Below are 26,770 nucleotides of genomic sequence, written 5' to 3'. Positions count from 1 at the left end.
TATGCTACTGAATAAGCCAAGCCAAGTTGTACTTGTTTTATTTATTTTTTTTTTTTTCTAATACTGTGTAATGTACCTGGGTACTGTGATAGTGTGAGAACATGTTGACTTTATTCTCGACATTTCCATTTTAATCTCGACGCTTATGACGAGAATAAAGTAGACATGTTGATTTTATTCTCGTAATTTATCATTAAAATAGAACATCGTAAACTAAACTTCATCTTAAAATGAATATTTAATTTACTAGATTTTCTCAAACCCTGTCAAATGCTTTGTGTTAAGTGTTCCCCAAGCCATGTTAATCGCTACATGCTTATTAAACTGACTTCCGCATGCACTAAGAGGTGGCGCAGGCAGCACACAGAATACATTTAATTTCCTGATTTTCCTGCTCTCTGAACATTTAGAATGTTAAGATAAATACTTGATATAATTTTCATGATGAAATGCTTTAACACTAGAATTACCAGAGCCTACGAAAAACCTCGTAACTCCGTCCCACCTTAAATTGCTTCTTAAATCCCTTCACACCTCTCCGCCAGTGTCCTTTGTCCTCTAAATGTGCTGATAAAGAGAAGCTAGGAGCAGCCGGCTATTCCATCCCCCACCAATTTAGAACGTGCATGAACTTCTCTCAGCTCATGCCTTGATTGAGTATCTGGGAGTGAAGTGGAGTTTTAGAGTGGAAATAATAGATCGTTATTTGGAACACACGCATTTCATGTCTGTTCCGTTTCTACAGTAATCTGTGTCAACACATTGTTAAAACAGAAACGTTTTTATATTCTAGTAGTAGATGACAAAATGTAGGCATAAACTATATAATGTATGAAGCTTGAAGTCCAAATAGCAAAGAAACATTTTCACAAGAATAACACAATTGCGCTTTTATTCAAAAATACAACTGCAGAAACAAAAAGCCGCCTTAACATGCGACATTGACAGGAGTTTATTGTAACTGCCTCAGTGGTTCAATAGACTCAGCCCCCGCTTGCGAATCAAGAGGTCACGAGTTCGATCTTGCGCCCCTCCGTTTTGAGAAGTAAACTGCTCTTAGTCTTACTGTTTTAGAATAAAAGCATACATTTGATTTCAGTCTCTAACAGCCGGTGCAATTTATGATCCTTGTAAAGGTTAGCTTTTTTTTTTTTTTAATTCACTTTTCATTCTCTCAGTCGCGTTCAGAATCAATCCATACAACCCCATCTGACACGGCTGTTTTCACTAAAGACGCGCTATAGCTCTGCAGTGTACCACGATGCATACTAACGCCCCCTCCGGGTTCTGAAACACAAACGCTGGCGAAGCTGCCTTCTTCGTATCTCACCATCACTTGCTTTTCTTTTATTCAGTTTTATTGAGTGTTCCTGCCAGTCCCCGCATGTTGCTGTATGCTGTTTCTTTTGTACTCCAGGACATGCAGAGGAAAGAATGGTAAAGACCAGTAACTTCGGCGCTATATGCAATCATCAGACACTCCCCATCTGCCTGTGTCGTTCAAACACATGAACATATATTGGTGTAAAAGTATAACAAAAGTGCACTTTTTCCATTGCCTTTTCCTGTAAGAAGCAATGTACACACTTCTCTCTATGCTGTGGTTTCTATTACACACCTGAAAGAAAGAGACAATATATGTGAAAATATAATCGCACTAATGCAATATTATTTGAAAACGAACAGCGTCAGATCGGGTGTGAATTTATGCAGGAACTGGAAATTCTCTGATGCGGGACCTTCCCCCAGGGAAGAAAGTACAGTGTCAGGTGCTCATTCAGTGTAATAGGAACCATAGCACAGAGAGGTGTGTGCACGGCAACAAGTACACGTGTCGTAAATGTAGGAAGGACGGTCCTTGGGTGTGTGGGAACTGTTAATATTTGAATCTGATGATTTTATATATAGCACGGAATGAAAATCAGCACTTCTTAGCATTGCACCATGCAAGCTGTCGTATCAATCGCCTACTGTAACTTGCTTTCTTTTTTCTTCGGTTATACAGGTAGTCTTGAATAAAAGTGCACTTGTTTTGTTTGCGAAATGAAGTGTCTGCGTGCACTTTTCGAGGCATTACACGTGTATTTTTTGAGCATGCCCGTTTGAGCATGCTCAAACACAGGAACATAAGTTGGTGTAAAAGTATAACAAAACAACGGGCAGATGGGGAGTGTCTGCTGATTGCATATAGCGCAGAAGTTACTGCTCTTTACTATTCTCTCCTCTGCATGCCCTGGAGTACAAAAGAAACAGAATACAGACGCGCTATAGCTCTGCGTTGTACCACGATGCATACTAATGCACCCCCACCCGCGTTAGTATGCATCGTGGTACACTGCAGAGCTATAGCGCGTCTTTAGGGAAAACAGCCGTGTCAGATGGGGTTGTATGGATTGATTCTGAACGCGACTGAGAGAATGAAAAGTGAATTTAAAAAAAAAAAGCTAACCTTTACAAGGATCATAAATTGCACCGGCTGTTAGAGACTGAAATCAAATGTATGCTTTTATTCTAAAACAGTAAGACTAAGAGCAGTTTACTTCTCAAAACGGAGGGGCGCAAGATCGAACTCGTGACCTCTTGACTCCCAAGCGGGGGCTGAGTCTATTGAACCACTGAGGAAGTTACAATAAACTCCTGTCAATGTCGCATGTTAAGGTGGCTTTTTGTTTCTGCAGTTATATTTTTGAATAAAAGTGCAATTGTGTTATTCTTGTGAAAATGTTTCTTTGCTATTTGCACTTCAGGCTTCATACACTATATAGTTTATGCCTACATTTTGTCATCTACTACTAGAATATAAAAAACGTTTCTGTTTTAACAATGTGTTGACACAGATTACTGTAGAAACGGAACAGACATGAAATGCGTGTGTTCCAAATAACGATCTATTATTTCCACTCTAAAACTCCACTTTACTCCCAGATACTCAATCAAGCTGAAGTTCGCGCACGTTCTAAATTGGTGGGGGGATGGAATATCCGGCTGCTCCAAGCTTCTCTTTATCAGCACATTTAGAAGCCAAAGGACGCTGGCGGAGAGGTGTGAAGGGATTTAAGAAGCAGTTTAAGGTGGGACGGAATTACGAGTTTTTTCGTAGGCTCTGGTAATTCTAGTGGTAAAGCATGTATTAATCATGCGGGGGCACGGTGGCATGGAGGTTGCACTGTTGCTTTGCAGCAAGGGGGTCTCTGGTGTACCCAGCCTTGAATTTGCATATTTTTCTGGTGGGTTTACTTGGATTGCTTCAGTTTCCTTTCAAAGTCATTTAGGATGTGTGGTTTTGTTATGCTATATTGACCCTGCTAGTGTATGTATTGCTTTTATTCACCCTGCGATGTGGTGGCGGTTAGGATTTGCTCCTGCCTCACAAACTGTGCTTGCTGGGATGGGCGAAACCCTGAATGGATGGCATAAATAAACATGTATAATGAAGATATTTATTTATTTTTTTTTTAAGGTTCTGACCTGAGTTTATAACTAGTTTTAATTTCACAAAGACGTTTATCGTGTGGTGATTGGTTATGTGGAGAAAGAAAAAGGAAGGATAGGAACTTGGGGTTTTGTACGTCAGACAGACCGCACGCATACAATTAAAGGAAGCCCGCTGAAAAGAGCATCCATTGAATTCTGTGTTCATGTCTCCGACTACCAGATCATGAACTCGGCATTTACATTAAATCTGTGCGATGCCATATTCACACATCCAGTTTTTTTGAGCCTCGTCACACCTACCATGAAGTTTTCTACACTGAATGTACACCTGGGGACCCCTTACTGTGAGGGTGCAGCACTACTGCCACACTACGATGCATGTTTAATACCTGCTTTAATGCATTTCATCCTAAAAAATGATATCAAGTATATATCTTGGAATTCTAAATTTTCAGAGAGCAGGAATATCATGAAGTGAATGTATTATGTACGGTGATCCCTGCCTGCGCCTCCTCTTAGTGCGGAGGAAGTCAGTTTAAGAAGCGCATAGTGATTAACAACTGGGTCAGGGAACACTTAACACAAAGCATTTAATGTGCTACATTAACTTATGATGGTGTTTGAGAAAATCTAGTAAATTAAACATTGATTTTAGGATGAAGTTTAGTTTACAACGTTCTACTTTAATTGTAAAATTGAGATTAAAGTGGAAATGTCGAGAAAAGTCAACATGTCGACTTTATTCTCAAAATATATAGATTTTTTTTTTTTTTTTTTTTTTTTTTCCTCTTTCTTGTGGCCCTAATACGATTTCTGTAGGGCTATACCACAAATAACATTATAAATACAAGTTGTAGTTTTATTATTTATGTATATAGCTTAGCTTGAAGCAAGGTCCATGTTAATGCAGTTTGCCTAAATGATAGCTCAGTTGGTAAAGATGTCATCACCAAGTTGCACTTGTTTTATTTTTATTTGGTGAATACTGTGTAATGCACCTGGGCTTGAAGTCTTGAAGTAATAGTAGTATTACTGGAAGGGGGATTGGGTTAGGGGTCTGAATGCTGATAACAATACCAAAGTCAAAAATTTTAGTACCAATCTTGTCCTAGCTGATTAGCTAAAAGTAAGAGAAATTCTCAATTGTAAATTTTTGACTGACAGCTTATTAAAAGTAGCCATCAAGCTGCAGCATAATGGAAACAGCAGCTTTTGAGAGAGGCAGATGAAATGGAGAGTTACACAGCTTTTAATATGAGAACACAGCATTGGTGTGAAAGAAAGAGGGAGCCTAGGCTGTTGAGAAGATGCATTGAATCATTATGCTGTCTGAGAACGGCAGTACAGTGCCACCTAAAATCTGTCTTATCTTAGAATTCACAATGGAACATGGCTTTAAAGAATACCTTAGTTGGGTTAAAAAGAATGTGCTCTCTAAATGACATAGATATCTCTCCCTTGGGCATTGATTGAATTGATCATCCTGTATGTTCTACTTTTGACTTCTATCAGTTAATGGATAGTTTTATCTGCAAATAAACATTAATATATATTTTTTTTAAGTTTGAGTATTACCTCACTGAAACTTGCCTTGTGCAGACCATCTGCTCCAGGGGGGATGAGAGAGAGAGAGAGGGTGTGCTATGCAGAAAAATGTCTTGTCATTTCTCAACGGCTTATGCAATATTTTTGGCAAACCCCTTAAATTGAAGCTGAATGTCTACACTTCAATCACATAATGATTGCTTTATTTCAAATCCATTGTTGTGGCAAACAGAACCAACATTATGAAAGTTGTGCCACTGTACAAATACTTGTGTACCTGACTGTAAAAAGGACCTTAGAGGTTAAAGTACCGTTCATGAAACTCATGAAAAAACATTCTCCTTCTGATTTTCTTATGAATATATAATGTTTTCATTTACTGTGTGTGGGTATGTGGAGAAGATTCACACTGAGACAGCAGGAACAAGAGAAAACTTTATTAACAAACAATAGGTTCTACATACTGATTTCCTATGTTCTATCATGCTCGCATTTTGTTTTACTGCAGTTCTTTTATTTAGAATTTTGTATATTTGTATAATTATAGGTTACTTATAGTGTATTTGAATGCTGTGCCTTGTCACTATAGTGCACTGTGTGTTTTAATCTCTTTTTTTTTTTTTTATAATCGCATCCAGTACTCTGTTTTTCTAATCCAATCCAGAAGCATTTTGTTATAATTTTCATTCTCGAACACATCCAATCCTGCCAATTAGCAATGTTAGTGTAATTTTGCATTAAAAAATGAGTGTTGGCAGTAGATTCTGCTATATCTTTTACTTAACCAATTCTGGAAAACATTGCATGTTGCTTACATTTTTAAACAGGAATGTATACATTGTTTAATATGTAATTTGTACAGCTATTTTTTTAATTCAATCAAAATCAACATGTGTGCAGCAGTAAACATGAAGACAAGACTAACTCACATGGCATCCAAACCCATCAATTCTGCAATGACAACCTAGAAACAAAAATGGACTGATACACGGATAAAGGGAAAGTGAACAGTAGAGCATTAGCAAGCTAATTGCACCACTAAGCAGAATGACAAACACTATATCCGGGCGACCCTGATACCGAGGCTTTAATTGACTAAGCCAAGGTTGGCCAGGTCTTGGTAGATTTAATGGATGATGGCAGTTTAAGGCTAATTAATCTGAAAAATAACACCAATTGTATAGTGACAAGGCTTTGGGTTTTCCATTGGGAGGCAATGAGTAATTTGGCAGCTGAAGTGCCAAGTCAAGACCGCTTACATTGCTGAGAAATAAGAGTGATTGTAGAAAGGCCCAACAAAAGATGGTCTGGGGAATTGGAGTAATATTCACAGAAAGGAGTGAAAAGAGAGTGACAGACTTGTACCTGTAGAAAAAAGATAGGTTGGCTATACAGAAAGGAGCATGGTAGACCATGGGGAATACAAGTGACAGTGTGGATCAGAAGAGAGATTCATTAGAAAGTGTTTTCGAGGGAAGGTTTAAAGCCTGAAGTATTTTAAATTGTGTGGATGGATAGTTTACATTTCTTTAGCAAAATTCAACATTCTTTTATATGTTGCCCCAGGAGAGAGGGGAAATCAGTAGAGGGAGAGAGCTGGTCCAGAATGAAATTAGAGACAAAAGTTTGAAGGGTACATTTCAGAGTAAAAAATTGAGATATCATTCTTCTCAGGTGAAAAGGATTGAAATGGTGAGTTAAAGAGGGTGGGAAAGATGTCCAGATAGAGAAATTCTACATGTCCTGAACACCAACTGAAGTTGAGAGTGAATAAATTTGAGTGAGAAGGATTGATGCAAGTCTGTAAAGACTGGAATATAATAGAGGTATCAATCAAGCAGCTGATCAGGCCAACTAATATGTGCAGTAAAGATGGGAAAAATGCACAACGTTACACTATTCAAAAAAGCAGAGTTATGAAAGACAGGATTACAGGTGTGTCATCTAATGAAGGAAACAGTAGTTTTCTCAACGCAATGCCATATGTCAATAATATAGCATAAAGTAGGTCCTATAGAGTACCTGGTGGAATTTAATTAAGAAACTGATGACAAGCCTAGCAAAGAGTAGGGTGGCCAAATTGGGTTTCATAAGGTGACGTGAGGGAGAGTTGTAGGCGAGACAAAGCTAGAACCAGACTGAGCAGAAAGTGCCGAGTGGTTAAATCCTTAATTGAGACTATCCAAGTACATCGAGTACAGAGAGAGGGTTGGTAGATGTACTCCACAACCATAACAGTCGGTTATAGACATGTTCTTGTTTTACGTCCTTTGTACTTGTGTGCTGATCCTTTTTTTTTTCTTTCTTTCTTTCCATTGATTAAACTTGAGAGTTTTGTTCAGTTTTTTTTTATCTGCATAAATATATTCCAAAGTCCATGTTCCCTCTAAAAAAGTTTCCATCCTTCTGTTTTAGTGAGTTGGTTCCAGCCTATGATTCAAGCACCTTTGTTCTGGTAAATTTTAGGTGAGTGCATTATATTATGGAAACATATTTAATAGGTATTTTTATTTTATTTTTAGTAGGTCATATTTTGACCATAAATATTTAAATTTGTACAGTTCTGACATAATTTAAGACTGCTGTTAATAGTTTTAGAAATGTGTGTTTGGAAAAAAAATCTTTATTGTACTCCATTTTAAACTGACTTAATTTTCTGTGTGTACAGCACATTGCGACAGAGAGCAGACCCAGTCTATAGTCCACCTCTACAAATATCGGGACTTTGCTGGAGGCTGAAAGTTTACCCTGTGAGTTCATTTAATTTTTCTTGCCTCTGAGCACAGAGGTACTTATCTCATTAGCCCAGAGGTTTTTCACACTATTGTATCACTGTAGTGTATTCAGCATTTTCTTCCATATACTGAATAAGAGCACATATAGAAAAAGTAATATTTAATACACAAGTCAAAAAATTTCAAATGTCACAAACACCTGATGCCTGAATTTTCCAAATTTGTTGCATTTATCTCAACTTTAAGATTATTTCTGTTAAATCAAACTTATAGACTGAAGGTTAATCCATTATTTCAAAATTCCTATAAAAATGTCTTTTGTCCTGTTGATTCTATGATGCCTTATTACATACAGTAAGTAATCAGATTTTGTTCTTGCTCATCTCAGTGTGCCACAGCAAAATTAACCATTGAACTTGTCTGATTCTCTAACTGCAGTAAATGCTTGTAACTGGTGAATTTATCCCTTTTCACTTGCTTGCCATTCAAATATGTTTCATTACATTGTTACATTTTATTTACTAATGAACATAACTTTTACTTCATAAACCCAATTTACAACTCAAATTTTGTGTCTTGCTGATCTGTTTTCAGCAATTCATTATGTCACTTTTGCAGCTCCACTAAATGTGCACCTCAGTTATACAAATTAATTTTCATTCATGAGATTTTCTCTGTGCTTCAGTAATGACCTGACCCACATCAGTTTCTGTCCAATGTGGAAGTTTTGAAATGTTAAATACATTTTTATTTTGGAATGAACATCTGGAGGAACTAATTTCTTCATCCCTGTAGAGAAGTCACAGGAACAGAATTAACCATTTTATGCCAGTATGTATATAAAAGTAAAAGTCACCCTCTGTGTGTTCCGTTTTCACAAAAGTTTGATTTTTATACATATACATATGATTACTGGTGTCAATGTGCATTGTAAATATTTGAATACACACTGGAATACATTTTACTTATTTATTGAATTTTTGCACAGTTCAAATAAAGATTTCAGTCTGTAGTGATTATTTTTTTATTTCCTTTTAGGATGGAAATGGTGTGGTGCGAGGAAACTACCTCTCCGTATTTCTAGAACTTTCTGCTGGACTTCCAGAAACATCCAAGTATGTAAAGAACTAGCACACAAATTAACTTTGAGGACAGGGGTAATATCTGTTGGTGAAGAAAGATTCATGGATCTTGAGTTTGCTGATGATGCTGTGATCTTCGTGGAGTCAATGGAGGCTCTGATCGGGGTGCTTGAGAGTCTGAGTGTCTGGGCTTGCAAGTGTCCTGGATAAAAACCAAGATCCTTTAATGACCTCTTGGGCACAGCCATCAGCAGTGTGTCTGTTTGCGGAGAGAGTGTTGACCTTGTTGAGAGGTTTGCTGACCTTGGCAGTGACATTCAAGTCTCTGGTGACTCTTTCTATGAAGTCAGTAGACGGCATGGGGGGGTCATGAGGTCGCTGGAAAGGGGTGTGTGGCGCTCCTGATATCTATGCAAAAGAACCAAAGGTCCAAGTCTTCAGAGTCCTGGTGCTTCCTGTCTTGCTATATGGTTGTGAGACATGGACACTATCCAGTGAACTGAGATGAAGACTGGACTCATTTGGTACTGTGTCTCTGGAAAATCCCTGGGTACCGTTTGGTTTGACTTTGTATTAAATGAGCGGTTGCTCATGGAGTCCCGAATGAGGCACATTACCTTCATTGTGAGGGAGCGTCAGTTACGGCACTTACGGCCATGTGGCACGTTTCCCCGAGGATGATCCGGCTCATACATGTACAGTGTTGACTGTCTTAAGCAAGTAGCTAGATTGGTCATTTTTAACTGACTTCCCATTATCCTAAGTGTGCTTCCTAGTTGTGCTGTCTCTGGAAGTACAGTTGCTGGAAGGTGCAAGCAAAACACTTTGCAATACCTCTGAAGAAATAATAATTCTTTACATTTATATAGCACTTTTCTCACTACTCAATGCGCTCAAGACAAGCATGTGTCTTAGTCATCAAGTTGTGGATTTATGTGCAATGATTATGCCTTTTCCAGTTCCATGAGGCACTATATCACTATGAAAAATGTAGCATGTGTAAAGTATGTTAATAATTTAAACTACAGTAATATTGCTTCACTAACATTTATTTTACTAATACGTTTTAAATGTTTTCTGTTAAATCAATAAAGCATTATATATTTTTCACTGTTTCCCAGTAGTGGACATTTTCGATGCAAGTTCTGGCTTATATTCTAAATTGACTTATGAACAGCCACATTTGATGATAAAGTAGACTTTCTCATATGAAAATGAGATTATTTGTGAAACAACACATAAATTCTGCTTTTGTTATTAAAACATTAGCCAACATGCACTGTTTTGTGATTCATTTTGTATTTTGAATTATAAGGTTGCCTCAAGCTTGTTAGTCTGTTTTTTGTTTTCCTACACAAACATTTTGATTGAGTTTAGTATCCTTAAGTATTTAATTTAAGATTTTACTTGTTTAAGCAACTAATTGAAATAAACTGGCATAAATTACACGTCTCTAAAAGCTAAAATTGGTCACATGTCCCTCCATTTAACTTGTAACCTGGAAGCATTATGTACAATGTATGAACCAGCCTTAGATAGGGTGAAAGCCCTTTGGAGGTACACTCCTGCACAAACAAACGTACACAGTGTTAATTTAGAGTTGCATATTAGCCTCTAACATCTCGAAGTAAAATTTGATTACTCTTGAGAAAACTCTGCATTTGGGAGTACATATGAATCTCACACACACACATACACAGTGTGAGACCTAGAAACAGCACGGAAACACAAAGCAAAGCACCACTGAGCCTCATTGAACACATGAAATACAAAAGCTGTGTGCATGTGGACTTAGTTCTAAGGTACCTCAGTTAAGAGTAATGGCTTCTGAAATTAGAACCACGCATTTGTACAGTATATTTGTAAGCACTAAGCTTTATAGCCACATAGTACTTGGCAGAGCTACATAATATACAATATATTTCATAATTCCAACTTGCATGGGAAGTGGAATGCGTGTAGGAGTGCTATTATACTTATTTCCTATCTTTTTGGTATGTCTGACATAACTTACTGAATGACACTAAACTTGTTTTTTCTTTAGTGTCTAGCCATAAATACAATATCTACAACTTTTCCAACCAATTTTTAGATTTTTTTTTTTCTCAGTATTAGTAGATTCTCAGGTATAGCTATATCAAGGATAGCATAAAACTAATAAAAGATAGCACTGATCCTTGCAGTTGTCTGCTGCTGTTCAATATGGTAACTTGGTAAGTATACTGTATCCTTTTAAAGGAACAACATTTTTGCATTAGTGCAAAAAAATCTGTCTCTTGCGCTCTGTCTTTTTGGTCTCTGATACTTTGGAAAATTGCTAGAATAGCAGCCAGTACTTAGTGTAGAATTTATTTGACTTTTGCCACTCCAAAGTCATTCATTTTTTGTCTTTTCGGTTCGTTTGTTTTGAAGAGCTGTCTGTCTTTGTGGTGTGTTTTTTTTTTTTGTTGTTGTTGTAAAACTCCAAAACCATATTTTATAATATTTCTGCAGGTTTGACCTACAAATATGAACTTTGGCATAATTCTTTGTTTCTGCATGTGAAAAGATTTTCAGATATAAACTTAATGATTTGTGCAAACTTTGTGAAAAGCTGTTTGCTAATCTCAGATACACTAGTCTAAGTAAAAGCTACGAGGAACTCACTAGTACCTAGGTCAGTAAAGAGCATTATCAAAATTGATATCTGGTTCTTGTTTTCAAGGTATGAATATAGAGTGGAAATGGTACATCAAGCTTCGAATGATCCAACTAAAAACATAATTAGAGAGTTTGCTTCAGACTTTGAGGTGGGGGAGTGCTGGGGCTATAACCGCTTCTTCAGGTTGGACTTGCTTGCCACTGAAGGTTATTTAAACATGCAGACAGATACAGTTGTGCTGAGGTAAGAAAATAACATCAAGTGTTTGTCTTGCATTTTGATATTTTCATTAGAGCTACTGTAGGTATTTTTATTTCTAAATAGCTTGCAAGAGGCATTTTTATATTTTTTTTATAGTTTTTATCAATTGTATCACTATTTGTGAAGTAGATCTTACACTTTTTAAAGAGGTTCAGAGTGAAAAGTCTGTTTTAGCGAACCATAAAAATCGGTCATTCTTACATTATAGATATCAGGTACGTTCACCCACATTTTTCCAGAAGTGCCGGGACCAATATTGGTACATTAATCAGTTGGAAGCAGCACAGGCCAGCTATATTCAACAAATAAACAACCTTAAAGAGGTGGGTATAATGAATTGTTAGTTTGCTACAGACTGGGTTTACAGTTCTCAATAACTATTAAATTTTAACTTCTTTTAAGTGCATATTTAATAGACTAGTCTTAAAAAATGAAAGTGAAGTTCAACCTACTTGGTTAAGAAATCTCTCATTATGTGGTACAAAAGTGTGTATTATAGCTTAAACTTGTGCTGTAACAGTTCTGTATGTTTTTTTTTCCCCTGTAGAGGAGGGCCATTGAATTTCTCCGAAGGCAGAAATCCCGCAGTGCCTCTCCACCTGATCAGCGTCTATGTGCCTCTGCTTCAGAAAGAGCCCCCCGACCTGGGAAAGTGTCAGTGCCTGAGGGCACTTCACAGTGTAGTGGAGGGGAGCTAAAGGAGGAAGAGGAAGAAAAAACTCAAGATGATTTGCATGTATGCTATAACCTTTGTTCTGGTTCAAATCATTTTATAGTTTACCTTAAGTGTGAATGTACTATAATAGTTCTCTTTTCCCCCCACTAGCATTTTTTGACAGATTTAATTCCTGCCACTTCTAATTGTAATGAAGTTCTTTAAAAGGATTCTCACACTAGCACTTAGACCTGGTTTGGAACTCTCCTTTTGATGTTTATTTCATGCTAAATTTTATGAGAGTATGTTGACTCTTCTGTATAGTTGATGAGAAGACCAATAGGATTAAAAACCATGCACAGTCAACGGAATGTTTTGGTTATGCACTTAGAGAGCGTGAATATGAATACTTATTTGTTGCTATTACATTCTCAATCTTAACTCCTGTACTCTAGCAATATTTGATTTGGCTTGTAAAAGGAGAACACAGTGAATTCAAGATGTTAACATTTGTAACTTGTAGCATACAAGGTCCTTTTATCCTTTAAATGTTGTTTACGCACCCTTTCAGTTTTAAGGTCTCAAATTAGAAGGTCGTTAATCTCTTCTGGCTTTGCTCATTAGATCTCAGTCTGGTTAAGAATTATCTGCAGATAGAAATTCCAGAGCCTAATAAATTCTTTGACTCTTTAAGCAGTTTGCAAAACATGGAAATCACAGGCTTTTATAAACAACTGATAGAGGATCTAAAAATTCCCCAAACAAAAATTCAAAGCCTCCTAGCTGGCTACAAGAAAGACAACAAAATGTCTGCAAGCTGAATTTGTTTTGGGGGTGGGGGGTTGCTGGGCAAAAATGGAGTTACTAAGTAATTTTACTTAAGTCTTCTAGGTTCAGATTGGTCTTTTCCTCTCTTTTCAGGAACTGTCAGATGGTGATTTGGAACCTGGTTTTCTAATGGTTGATGATGATGTGAATCCACTAGATGGGAGCAGCACATCTGGGAGCTCCACTGCTACGAGTAACACTGAAGAGAATGATATTGATGAAGAGACAATGTACGTTTTTACCAGTTCCCTCAACATCACCCACTGTCCATTACAATGTTTACATGTTATATGAAGAAAACATTAGATTTAGTTCAGTAATCAAATTTGCATTTATTTGTTACTTTCATATAACTCTTGTTACTTTATATGTGAGTTCCCTCGGCTTACAGAATTACACAGCAATTTAATTTTCTTCCTTTTCCTGTGAAAGTACTATTTAATGTACGGATATTGGAGTAGGCACACAACAATGAAATAAAATTCCTCAATGTGGCATTTAAACATTCATCCTCTTATGTGCACCATGAAAGGTTCTACCTTTCAGCATTTCTCAGGGTTATTAGTAGAGATCTCTTTTACTGCTGCTGTTGTCACAGGACATATAAGTGAACGTTTCCTGGGACATAGTGTTACAGCATACTAATTGTGTTTTTATAAAATGGTTTTAAATTATTTTTTTTATTTATTTATTTATTTTTTAACAGTTTTCTGATTTTGCAGTATGTTAAATCAGGGCATGACTGCATAGAAGGATTAATGTCTAGCACAGATAAGGTGATTGGTATTTATGGCTGAGTGCCATAGGCACACAATAGTCTAAATGTTCTAGAAATTGGCAAAACTAGTGCCTGCAATTAATCTTTCATTATTTTACTGGGTCTCATATTTTCGGACTGTTGGAGGATTCCATAAGATTTGTTTAGATCAATGTCACTCCTTGTGGCTAATGCATTTAACCCACACCATCTCCCCTTACACCAGTGTTTCCCAGCCTTTATGGTTTGAACTCCTGTGACCCAGTTTTCCCTTTTTAAGTTCATTGATGACTCACTAGCAGCATTTGCAAACTGCTCCCTTGATGAAATGAGTGTTGTCGTGGGTTCCCTTGGTGAAACAAGCTTACTTATAAATTGGGAAACATATATATTACACTTTGCTGCTGAATGCTTAGGTGATCCACCAAGACCTAGTCGTGAACCAATGACAGCAACCCATGCCCATCTGTTAGTACAGTGTAGTAGTTGAGAAACACTTCCTTATATGAATGCCGAGATTTGAAGGTCAATTTATGCATCTCTGTACCGACTGTTAAGGTATGCATACTAGTCACCCAAACTAGTGGAACAGATTCTCCATTACAATTACCTGTATCCTTTGTGACTCCTTTGTGAATTTGACCTACGGCCAAATGGCTGATCCCAGATGCAAGCAAGTCTGCACATGACTGTATGTGCACCTGTCTAAGGGTCTCAGAAAATATTTGTTTTTGAAATCTCAAACCATATGCATTTTTATATCTGTATGTATGTGATAATATTTATTAGGCAAAAATAATGGTTTACCATGTACTTTTTAACTTTTAGGTCTGGTGAGAATGATGTTGAGTATAGGGGTAATGTGGACATGGAGGAAGGAGAACTGCTAGAAGATCTTGCCGGGGCTGCAGGTAAAGTGGTCAAATGACAGTATAGTTATTAGTGCCTTGAATATTGCTTATGTTCCCTGCACCCCTGGGAACTAGGTTTGAAAATAATAATTAAAAAAAAAAAAAATGAATGAATTAAAATATTTTTCTACAGGTGGCTCAACTTCAAGTCTACGCAGCCTAAGAAGAGGTGGTTCTGGCATAGTTTCTTCAACAAGTGGTAGTCTTTTAGAAATTGATCCAGTTATACTTTTTCAGCTACTGGATCTGAAGGATCGAAGCAGTGTTGAATCATTTTGGAGTCTGCAGCCTCCTTCTTTACTACAAACAAGCACAGGTAAACTTCATTGTTTTATTTCTTCTCTATATTTACTTAAAGTATTTTTTTGGTTAAAAATATGAGAGAACAGTTTAGATTACAACTTCTAAAATGCACTCATTTGTATGACCATTTCTGCTACAGAATAACAAATACCGCTATGGCATTTTCTTCTTCCTCTCCAAAGCACTAAAACCCAAAATAACTTTTTAGGGCGTATGATGTTGTTTCCATGAATCTCTCTCTCTCTCTCTCTCTCTCTCTCTCTCTCTCTCTCTCTCTCTCTCTCTCTCTCTCTCTCTCTCTCTCTCTCTCTCTCTCTCTCTCTCTCTCTCTCTCTCTCTCTCTCTCTCTCTCTCTCTCTCTCGTTTTTCACACCACTGTGTGTATATATATTTGCCCCTTTCCCACCACTGTGTGTATATATATTTGCCCCTTTCCTGATTTCTTATTCTTTTGCATGTTTGTCACACAAAATGTTTCTGATCATCAAACACATTTAACCATTAGTCAGATATAACACAAGTAAACACAAAATGCAGTTTTTAAATGATGGTTTTTATTATTTAGGGAGAAAAAAAATCCAAACCTACATGGCCCTGTGTGAAAAAGTAATTTGCCCCCTTGTTAAAAAATAACCTAACTGGTGTATCACACCTGAGTTCAATTTCTGTAGCCACTTCCAGGCCTGATTACTGCCACACCTGTTTCAATCAAGAAATCACTTAAATAGGAGCTGCCTGACACAGAAGTAGATCAAAAGCACCTCAAAAGCTAGACATCATGCCAAGATCCAAAGAAATTCAGGAACAAATGAGAACAGAAGTAATTGAGATCTATCAGTCTGGTAAAGGTTATAAAGCCATTTCTAAAGCTTTGGGACTCCAGCGAACCACAGTGAGAGCCATTATCCACAAATGGCAAAAACATGGAACAGTGGTGAACCTTCCCAGGAGTGGCCGGCCGACCAAAATTACCCCAAGAGCGCAGAGACGACTCATCCGAGAGGTCACAAAAGACCCCAGGACAACGTCTAAAGAACTGCAGGCCTCACTTGCCTCAATTAAGGTCAGTGTTCACGACTCCACCATAAGAAAGAGACTGGGCAAAAACGGCCTGCATGGCAGATTTCAAGGCGCAAGCCACTGTTAAGCAAAAAGAACATTAGGGCTCGTCTCAATTTTGCTAAGAAACATCTCAATGATTGCCAAGATTTTTGGGAAAATACCTTGTGGACTGATGAGACAAACGTTGAACTTTTTGGGAAGGCAAATGTCCCGTTACATCTGGCGTAAAAGGAACACAGCATTTCAGAAAAAGAACATCATACCAACAGTAAAATATGGTGGTGGTAGTGTGATGGTCTGGGGTTGTTTTGCTGCTTCAGGACCTGGAAGGCTTGCTGTGATAGATGGAACCATGAATTCTACTGTCTACCAAAAAATCCTGAAGGAGAATGTCCGGCCATCTGTTCGTCAACTCAAGCTGAAGCGATCTTGGGTGTTGCAACAGGACAATGACCCAAAACACACCAGCAAATCCACCTCTGAATGGCTGAAGATAAACAAAATGAAGACTTTGGAGTGGCCTAGTCAAAGTCCTGACCGGAATGCAATTGAGATGCTATGACATGACCTTAAAAAGGCGGTTCATGCTAGAAAACTATCAAATAAAGCTGAATTACAACAATTCTGCAAAGATGAGTGGGCCAAAATTCCTCCAGAGCGCTGTAAAAGACTCATTGCAAGTTATATAAGCGCTTGATTGCAGTTATTGCTGCTAAGGGTGGCCCAACCAGTTATTAGGTTCAGGGGCAATTACTTTTCACACAGGGCCATGTAGGTTTGGATTTTTTTTTCTCCCTAAATAATAAAAACCATCATTTAAAAACTGCATTTTGTGATTACTTGTGTTATATTTGACTAATGGTTAAATGTGTTTGATGATCAGAAACATTTTGTGTGACAAACATGCAAAAGAATAAGAAATCGGGAAGGGGGCAAATAGTTTTTCACACCACAGTAAATATATATCATGGATTTTTTGCTGGTTTGTGGATTTCTGCGGACAATGGGTTTTTTAATTTATGGTACATGTATGGTACACCCAATCGGAGCAAGTATTACATATTAAATAAAACTCCTCAATGATATACGATATGCTTCCTGTGCGGTGCTTCGCATATTTGAAAGCCCAAACGGCACATATTGATTTTTGATTGTTTACTTGTTTCTGTCTCTGTCTGACATTCTCTGCTCCTAACGAAGGGGGTGTTCGCACACTGGCCTAGAGGATACGGACGCTCCTCTACAAAATGCTGAAAGACTACCTTCACATTGCTGCCTTCCTTGTAGCTGCTTTGTCTGGTGGTGCCTCGCATACTTAAAAGCCCAAACAGCCCTATTGATTTTTGATTGTTGCTTTTTTCGTTCTCTCTCTCTCTCTCTCTGCTCCTGACAAGCACTCCTTTGAAATGTATTTAGAAGGTTGTAAACTGTGAAAATATTCGATTTATAAATAAAGAATCCTACTTCGTGGTAATTCATTTATCACGGCAGAGTCTTGAACGGATTAACCGCGATAAACGAGGGTTGACTGTATATAATGAGTTTCGCTTTTTGAATTGAATTACTGAAATTTAATATTTCAATGATATTCTGATTTGTTGAGATGCACAAGTACAAAGGTACACTTCAAGAGAAAGGTCTACAACAATATCCCAAGTGTTTGGATGTCCCCAGGGGTATGGTTGGTTTAATTATCAGGAAGGGGGAGGGGGAGCTATATCAAACACTACCTTGAAAAGATTGTCCCTTAAAACACTCTACACAAATAAGAATGACACTTGCAAAGGCTAGCTACTGTGAAGCTAGCAATCTTTTAAAAGTAGCTGTAGAATTTACAGGTATTTGAGTAGAATAAATGGTTAGCCTTCTTAAGAAGCTCTTCATAAGAGGGTGGCACGACAGAAGAAATTACTTGGAAAAGAACGTGTGTAAACAAGTCTGATGTTGGCCAAAAGTATTAAAAAGATCTAGGTATAACATATGAAAATATTTTATAATCTGATTAGACCAAGAGATTGTTTTTTGATCAGTGATCAAAGAGCTGTGTGTGGTACAGATGTAATATTACCCACGGTCCAAAACAATATGCTGTGGGGCTGATTCTCATAATTGAGCAATGGCCATGTTAAATTTTTAGAATGAATGAATGGTGGAGAATGTGTTGTAAGCAAATACTATAAGCGAACCTGTTTTGATTCCAAACTCCTTGCCAAAGTAACCTTGCAGAGTTTTAACACTAGAATTCCTGAAGCCTACGAAAAAACTTGTAATTCCGGCCCACCTTAAATCCCTTTGCACTTCTACCATCGGTGTCTTTTTGTTTTGTAAATGCGTCGATCAGCACAAGCAGCCACATCTGACCATAACACCTTTTTCCACTAGGCGTCAGAATCTTCAAGGTGTTTTTTGGTAAAGCTCAGACGAGTCTTGATGTGGCTTTTTTCTTGCAACCCTCCCATTTTTGTGAAGTGCTTTTGATATTGTTGTCTCATGCACACAATGACCATTCTTTGCCATAAAGTCATGTAACTCCTTCAAAGTTGCCAGGAATAGCTGAATAAATCAGAAGGTTTAAAACTGATCACAGGTGGAAGCCAATTACTGTGGTTTACAATGGAGAAAGTGATTGCTTACATTTAGTTGAATTTACAAGGATTGTTATGTGGGTGGGGGGGGGATTCTTTATCAATCTCAGAAATTCTTATTTTTTTATTTAATTTTCCAAACTGTTGCTATTATATTTGACTTGGATGTTTTAAAGGTTGCATTGAGTAAATAAAGCTGAAATTTTTTTTTGTGTGTTTTCATTTTAGACTGTAAACCACAAAATGTGAAGGTTTGTAAAGGGGATGATTCTTTTCTATACCCACTGTACTTTTGCGTATTGTGTGGTTTTTCTTTCCTCATCTTCCCTCCCTCCCATTATCTGTTAGCTGTTGCATATAACCACAATTTACTGTAATTCTATGAATAAGCAAAAAAAGAATATTATCAGAGAAATGTTGAGGTTTTGATAAGGTTCCATATGAGAGACTTGTGATCAAACAAAAAGTGGGGTTTCAAGGCAAAATTGTCTAAACATAGAAAGGGAAAGGTTAAGGTTGAGCTGCAAGGTGTCTTAAGTTAGGGGCAGCCACTTTGAACATCACCCATGGACTACTGCTGTTCTTTATTATGCCTAACTGGTTTGGTATTTATATTCTTAATCAGTATAGTAGGCTGATTCCAGTACTGCAAGGTATTCTCTATGAGTTAAACCTTTTCATTTCAGGGAAGTAAAGTTTAAGAGTTGACATGACAAATGTTTGAAATGAAAATGGTATTTAGTACAGTAGATACAAACTGGTACTTTAAAAAGTCTGTCAACAAGAATTGTGGGACACAAATGGAAACTTTTTAGTTTCAGACAAATGTTATTTTAACCATTTTTTGTCACTTGAACAATAGGCACATGGAACAAGTTATCAAATAGCTTGGTTGACAGTAGGTCTTTAGGGACTATCAAAACTTGATTTGGTGTCATTTTAGAGAGATTATACAAATAGAATTCGGGAGCTTTGTTTAGCTTAATGGTCCTTCCTCTTCAAAATTATTCTTTTGTATTTTAAACTGAATGTTTTATGACTATCTCGGCTACTATCTGAATAACCTGTGTATTCCTTTAGGACATTCGAGAAAAGAACGTGAGCGGCGACCGCAAGCAGTGAGAAAGTCTGGCCCAGATTCTGGGGTGCTGATTCATTTGAAAGCACAGATGGCAGAGGTGCGGAGTAAAATGTGTGATGTGAAGAACAAGTTGGAAGCCAGAGGAGGAGTAAGTACTGCGGAACCCAGGTCCGGAGCATCCGAATGCTTGCTGGATCAGGGATCTACAAGTGAATCTGAAGTGCCCACCAGAAAACTCGGTAATCTGGAGCTGCTAACGAAGGGAGCTACCTTTAACAAATACTCCAGAAGCAGTGAGTATAACTCAATATTTGTGTGTATTATTCCTAAATTGTTTTATTGTGTTTATTAATTTATATAAGCTTCTGCAGGAATTAACATTCTTATGTAAAGTTATGGTGTTCTGTTGAGTAACCTCATCACTGTTCAGAATGTAAGAATTCTACATAATTTTTTTTCAAAAAGTGTAGGTTTTTATTTTACATGCCAAGACAAATTTTGTCTTTCAAAATTATATATAATTCACTAAGGGCATGCAAGACAGTGAGCGCATGCAAGGCAGAGCCCTGCCCGCCAACTCTAAGACCATGGGATATGCTCGACAGAGCCCCGCCCACCAACGCTAACCCTCCTACCTCGTCATGGGATACGCATGACAGAGCCACACACGCCAACTGTAACTGTCCTCCTGAGTCCAGCGTCACTCTCGAGGCACGCAACAACTCGCCAAACACAGCCTCAGGTGCTTTCATCTGTGCAAAAGTCCACATGCACCTCGGGGCCACGTTAACTTTACACCACACGTAAGATGGAGAGCCACGCCCGCCAACTCACAGAGCCCGTCCACCAACTCTAAGATCATGGGATACGCACACATTTAGTGTATAAATGGATATAAATTTCATGTAAACGATTTGCCAATATCTGTTGTATGTAAACGATACTGTTTAAAATGTTATTGTTTTTTCATCAGAAAACCCGGTTTCCTTGTCTACCTGTATTAGTTTAAATGGCACTTTTACCACTCGCAATAGGGCGGACACGCTGACTTATGTCGACTGGGCAACACAGTGAATGCAGCGTCTATCTATATATGTCTGTTTACTGTAGCCTGCTACAGGAATGTACTCTCTTGACCGTTGGCATTGGTTTCACTCCTTGCTATTTTTGTTATACCGTGACGGTGATTTCCTAAGCCTTTGTTATACTGAATTCCTTTCTCACCGTTTTCTGTTCCTATTCCTATTCGTACTAGGCTTCGGCTAGTACAATATATACTACCAAAAAGCAATTACAACCACATAAGAAAAGGTACAAATGTAGGGAGACAAAATTTGTTTTTCATAGAAAGTTGCCTATTCAATGTGCGAACGTTCTGAAAGACCCAGTGGATTCTAGTGTGTACCATAGGAAACGCTATATGCCTTACACAATTTACCTTTTATTCAGAATCGGATGACAACCACAGTTAACTAATTTTTGACTATCAAAAACAGCAATGCCAGTGCAGTTCTGCAGTATGTTGCCTTCAAAGCTAAATCTTTTAACAATTATGCTGGTAAACAAATGAATAATGTAATGACATACTCTGAATCTGTATTTGAAATGTTTTCTTAGAATCCTTGGAGAGATGTCTTTGATCACTCGAGTCTTATGAGTTTAGAGCCGTATTTGGTTTCCCCCACCCAAGTTATTTGTCTCTGGTGATTAACTATCATACAGGAATATTTGAAAAAGTACATCTCAAACACCAGGGGCGTTACTAATAAATCAATGACATACCAGCTTTCACAAACATTTCAACATTTTTCAATATGATCATACACCAGCTGCTAAGGTGGGAAATACAAAATCTGGTTATCAGTTTCAATTTCTGGCTATCACTTCTCTTTGAAAGATTTTTTTAACATGGCCACTAAATTTATTTTGAATAATTTTCTGACTGCCACTGCTTTTTTTCTTTTTTTTATTCTTTGGAGATTGGATTAGGGGAAATTGTATTTTTCCAGGCCAGTCATTTAAAATTAAAATCACAGCAATAACCTTACAGAATGTAATACTTTTAAGCTGAAATTGACCTACTACAAAGAGTAACATGACTATTGTGCTTTTTATTTCATGTACTTGCTACTGTATTTCATTGATGTGGTTTTTGAGTTTTTTTTGGTTGTGTTTTTTTCTCGAACATCCATTCGTGGTTTATTTTTAAGGAACTTAAGGAATGCCTTAACTGTTTTGTCAATGCAGTTAACTGTTAGGCCTTCTGAACTGTATGTATGCTTATTTTGCTGACATGCCCCTTATTGCCAGTTGATGGCTCAAATAAATTGGATTGGTAAAATTCATCTTGTGTGTTATAATCGGATATTCTTACACTTTCATGTGCTGTTTGCACAACATTCCCTCATGACTTGAAAACATGCATCTTGATGATAATAATAATAATAATTATTTGCATTTATGTAGCACTTTTCCCACTACTGAAAGTACTCGGCAATTGGGGGTTGAAGACCTTGCTCTTGAGCCCAACAGAGCAGAGTCCCTTTTGGCATTTATGGGATTCGAACCGACAACCTTCCGATTGCCAGTGCAGATCCCTAGCCTCATAGCCACTACTTATAGATGAACTGTGTTTTGTTTGAAATAGTTAATAATTATAGTAATCAGTTGCTCATATTTCAGTATGTCTACTGAAGGTAAATACGGATTTTTAAAATAAAAGGTTGGTATAAATATACACATGTAGGTTTACATTGAGTGTGTACACAAAAAAAATCAAAATATTGTGGTGTGAAAGAATCTATTGAAAGGTGACGTGACCCCTTTTAACATAATTCTGATAAAGTCCCAGTTAGCACAACCCCTTGCTTCCTATGTTTTAACCCACCCATCTTGACACTGTGCCATGAACTTCTGTTTCCTTTTAGTTTGATCAAAAGTGCCTAATGTGGCATCTTATTGATACATTTTAGAAAAGTTATAATATGCAGCTCAATGATAAGGTGCTTTAATTGCTTGCTGAAAGAAATTCTACCCTATTAGTAAAACATAATCTGTATGCGTTTAGATGGGGGTTTTACTAGTACAGCCTTTCTTGGCATGTCTTGCTTAATCTTTATTAGTAAATGTTTCTGTTAATTTACCATTCATCCTTTTTTTTTTTTTTTAATATAAATATAGGACATTTGCCGACTTCCAATCTCTAATCTTCCAGTCTCAAATTTCACCAGGGTGCAGTTGTTTTTGAAAAATACACATCAAGGGTTAATATAGTATGCAGGTCAATCCTGTTATAGCAAATACTGAAATAATGAAATTTTCATAATAACATACTTTTTGTTGGCCCGAACAAAAGTTCATACAAGTTAAACAAATTTCATTTTACTGAAATGTAAATTTCAGTTACATTTTTTTCTCAAATTGGTGAGTGACCTGCAAAGAAGATCTCGCAGACATTGACATTGATTTGAGTAAGGTTGCAAGTCGTGGCAGACAGAGTTCATTGGTGGAATCTTGCCGCCCAATGTGCCCAACGGTGCAAGTGGGACTTAGCCTAAGTCATACCCATGCTTTTTGTTATTAAAACATTCTGGGTTTTTTTTTTTTTAATCATCTCATGTCACACTTTCTTAATATGGTATCTATGATTACATTTTTTTTTTTTTTTTTATATTGTGACCGTTTGGGTTGGCTCCACACTACTAGTTCCTTCCGGAAGCCTCTTGAAACCACCACCGTTTATTTTTAAAATTATAGAGATGAGCCAGGCAAATGAAGATGCATATATCAAGACAAGTTGTAGGTTCAAAGTACTTTTGTTAAAAACCAATTTCAAAAGCAAACTGTCAAAGTGCAGTGCAGACAAGTCTTTTGCAAATATATGATTTAATAAAATCCATGATGTTCACTTGAGGTTTAAAAATTCTGAATAAATTTCCATAAAACCCAAGGTTAAAACAGCAGGAAGTAGTCTTCTAAAATCTCTTGCTCCAAAGTGCATCCTTTTTAAACTTGCGTCTATCTGGCCTATCCTATTTTGATCACTCAGCACCAAAAGACATCCTCCCCTTCAGTTGTGGCTTATGTTCCACGGGGTACTGCCAAGACTCCACCCCTTTGAACTCTGTCATCTCCACCCTTGCGGGGAGGGCATGGAGGGTGTCCCTCCAGAGTACTCTTGTTAATCCTGCTGCCAACACTCTGCCCCCTCAAGCACCAATCACACACTCCTCTACCAGGCTTACATTCCCGTCCACCTGCTGCTTCCCTTTTTGCACCTTCATCTGTTAACCTATTCCTTTTCTTTCTCTTTGTTTCCTTTCCCTTCCGTCCCATGCAAGCTCCTTTTATCCTGCCTCTCCTAATTGGGTGCTGTTGTGAGACTACGCCTCCCCCTTAGAGCCGCTAATGAGGCACCTGACTGATGCACGCATTTGCACGTGCCCTCTCCTTTAGCCAGGCACTCCCGATGAGCCCTGGAGCAAAGCGCATTCACAATCGCCCGATTAGAGCCTGCACCTCCCTGGGTGCGAGTATTTACAATTCGCACAGTGCCACGGACCACTTATTACATATATAAATGAATTGCTGCAACATTTTGTCCCACATTAAGAAGTAATATTTTGGCATGTAAATGGTTTAGTCTTGATTTTTTTTATTTTTTTTATATTGTAACAATACTGAATCATAGCTTAGTATTTTCTTCTGCTCCATGTTTACTAGGCTGCACCGGCTCTGGCAGCTCCTATTGTCCTTTCACCCAGATGGCTTCAAGGGCCATGTTACAAAGACTGCACCCCAGGTACCTGCCCTTCATGAGGAAGAACATGGTCTTGTATGTTCCTTTCATGAACCACGTATATCCTAGCATTCAAGAATGAGGTTTTATATTTGGGATTTTCTCCCTATCCTTCATTATGTCTTTAAGGGTTATGTTGCCAAGCAGTGGACAGGGGTGACTAGACCTCTTAGTGTTCTAGGCTGTTGTATCTCTTTCAGGTTAATATTGGTGCTGCTGCCTTTTTTTTGAATGGGAAGTATATTTACAGGGCACATTGCCACAGTTATCTTGCACTTCTACACTAATGTTGCTTTTTCCATTGTGACATGAAGAACAGAACTCTTTCATGCCATTATTTTTGCCCCCCCCTTTCAAAAATTTCTTTTTGCTGTACTTTATTTTGCTCTGTTGCTAAATGTAATACTTAGTTAATTTTATGGTTATATAGCCAATATAAATAACACATTTGTATTATGCTTGTGGTATCTTTGTAACTTTTGGTTCTGTTTTAGTCTTTATGACCGGTTTCTACTAGCCCTGTCTCTTGTTACTAAATTTTAGTGTTTGGTAGCAGATGCTAGACTATAAAACTCTTGAATTAACCAATCCACTTCGAAGCATTATCTGCATGACTGACTTTATAAAGGGAATTAAACATCTCTCTTTATGTACTTTACAATTTCACTGAAAAACACACATTTAACATCTCTTGATTCAGTTAATACTTGGTTTGTGCATATGACATTAAATCAGAATTATTCTTGTCAATTGCACCATTACAAACTAATCATACATTTCCTTCCTCGCTAAAAATCTGTTACTCAATCTATGATGCATTCGTATAGTATGTAGATCACCAATCGGCCTCAACCATAAAACCACTAACAAGTGAATTGAACAACATTGATTATCTCATAGCACCTGTCTATGGGTGGGATACATTAAGCAGCAAATGAATAGTCAGTTTTTGAAGATGATCTGTTGAAACTGGGGAAGAACGGGCAAGCATAAGGATCTGAGTAACTTTGAAAAGGGTGACATTGTGATGGGTAGGTGACTGGGGCTAGGCCCCTCCAAAATGGCAGGTCTTGTGGGGTGTTCCCTATATGCAGTGGTTATTGCCTACCAAAGCGGTTCCAAGGAAGGACAATTGTTGAATCGGTGACAGGGTCATGGCCACCCAAGACTCATTGAAGCACGTGGGAAGCAAAGACCAGCCCATCTAGTCTAATCCCTTAGAAGAAATGCATAATAACAGAAATTGCTGAAAAACTTAATGCTGGCCTTGACAGAAAGATGTCTGTCCAGTCTGCAGATATGCATACTCGCTGTGTTTTCGGAGTGACCCCGCTGATCCCTGCCCACTGCCAATAGTGCCTACAGTGATCACGGGAGCGTCAGAACTAGGGCTGCAACGATTAGTTAACGTAATTAACGACGTCGACTACAAAAAATTGTCGATGCAGATTTTTTTTTATTGTCGGCACATCATAAACAAAACCTTCAATAAAGGCTCCAGACACAAAGAACCACATTGGTTTTTGTAACTGCAATGCACTACATGAACGTCTGGGGACAGTATCATTTGCTATTGTTTGTCAAGACTGCACGCAGTCCAAAGAACGACGTCTGAGGAGAAGAAGAATGTAGAGGAAAATAAACATGGTTGCAATGGTGAGTCGGATAGAGGAGGGGGAAGGAGATGGAAAAAAACTGAGACAGAAACTTTCTAAAGTGTGGGAGCACTTCACCAAAAAAAGTTAAATGCAGATTATGCAAAGCGAAGCTTTCTTTTCATGGCAGCACCACCGCGTTGCATGAGCATCTGAAACGCAAGCGTCCTGGAGCTGTGATGCCGCCGTCTCTTGAGAATTTATGCTGGCGCTGTTAGTTAGGGTCAGATTAGGAGGGGAGGGAGAGCGAGAACGAGACTGAGAAAATAAAAGTGAAAAAAGCTAACTTTTACAAGTAATAAATTTACACCCGATCTGTTCGTTTTCAAATAATATTGCATTAGTGAGATGATGTTTTCTGATTGGTACTATTCAGGTCATACAATGATTTCTTCAAAATGTCTTTGTCATTTGTCTTTCTTTTTTTTCCCCGGTG

General features: G+C 37.8%; 1 protein-coding gene across 3 annotated transcripts in view; it reads left to right on the top strand.

Annotated features, from left to right (window-relative positions):
* Window positions 1-26,770, top strand: part of trim37 (tripartite motif containing 37) — a 64,914-nt gene that overhangs the window by 27,491 nt on the left and 10,653 nt on the right. For all 3 annotated transcript variants that reach the window (XM_039756859.1, XM_039756860.1, XM_039756858.1), the window contains exons 11-20: window positions 7,396-7,446; window positions 7,649-7,730; window positions 8,754-8,830; window positions 11,502-11,681; window positions 11,908-12,022; window positions 12,247-12,435; window positions 13,276-13,412; window positions 14,768-14,850; window positions 14,984-15,166; window positions 19,881-20,174. In XM_039756859.1, coding sequence (XP_039612793.1) covers window positions 7,396-7,446; window positions 7,649-7,730; window positions 8,754-8,830; window positions 11,502-11,681; window positions 11,908-12,022; window positions 12,247-12,435; window positions 13,276-13,412; window positions 14,768-14,850; window positions 14,984-15,166; window positions 19,881-20,174 — 1,391 coding nt within the window. The remainder of the gene's footprint in view (window positions 1-7,395; window positions 7,447-7,648; window positions 7,731-8,753; window positions 8,831-11,501; window positions 11,682-11,907; window positions 12,023-12,246; window positions 12,436-13,275; window positions 13,413-14,767; window positions 14,851-14,983; window positions 15,167-19,880; window positions 20,175-26,770) is intronic.

This window comes from Polypterus senegalus, chromosome 6 (genome assembly GCF_016835505.1).
Source record: "Polypterus senegalus isolate Bchr_013 chromosome 6, ASM1683550v1, whole genome shotgun sequence".
In the NCBI taxonomy this organism is placed as follows: Eukaryota; Metazoa; Chordata; class Cladistia; order Polypteriformes; family Polypteridae; genus Polypterus; species Polypterus senegalus.
The sequence above is the reverse complement of the archived record's forward strand: the minus strand, read 5'-3'. Positions and strand labels throughout refer to the sequence as shown.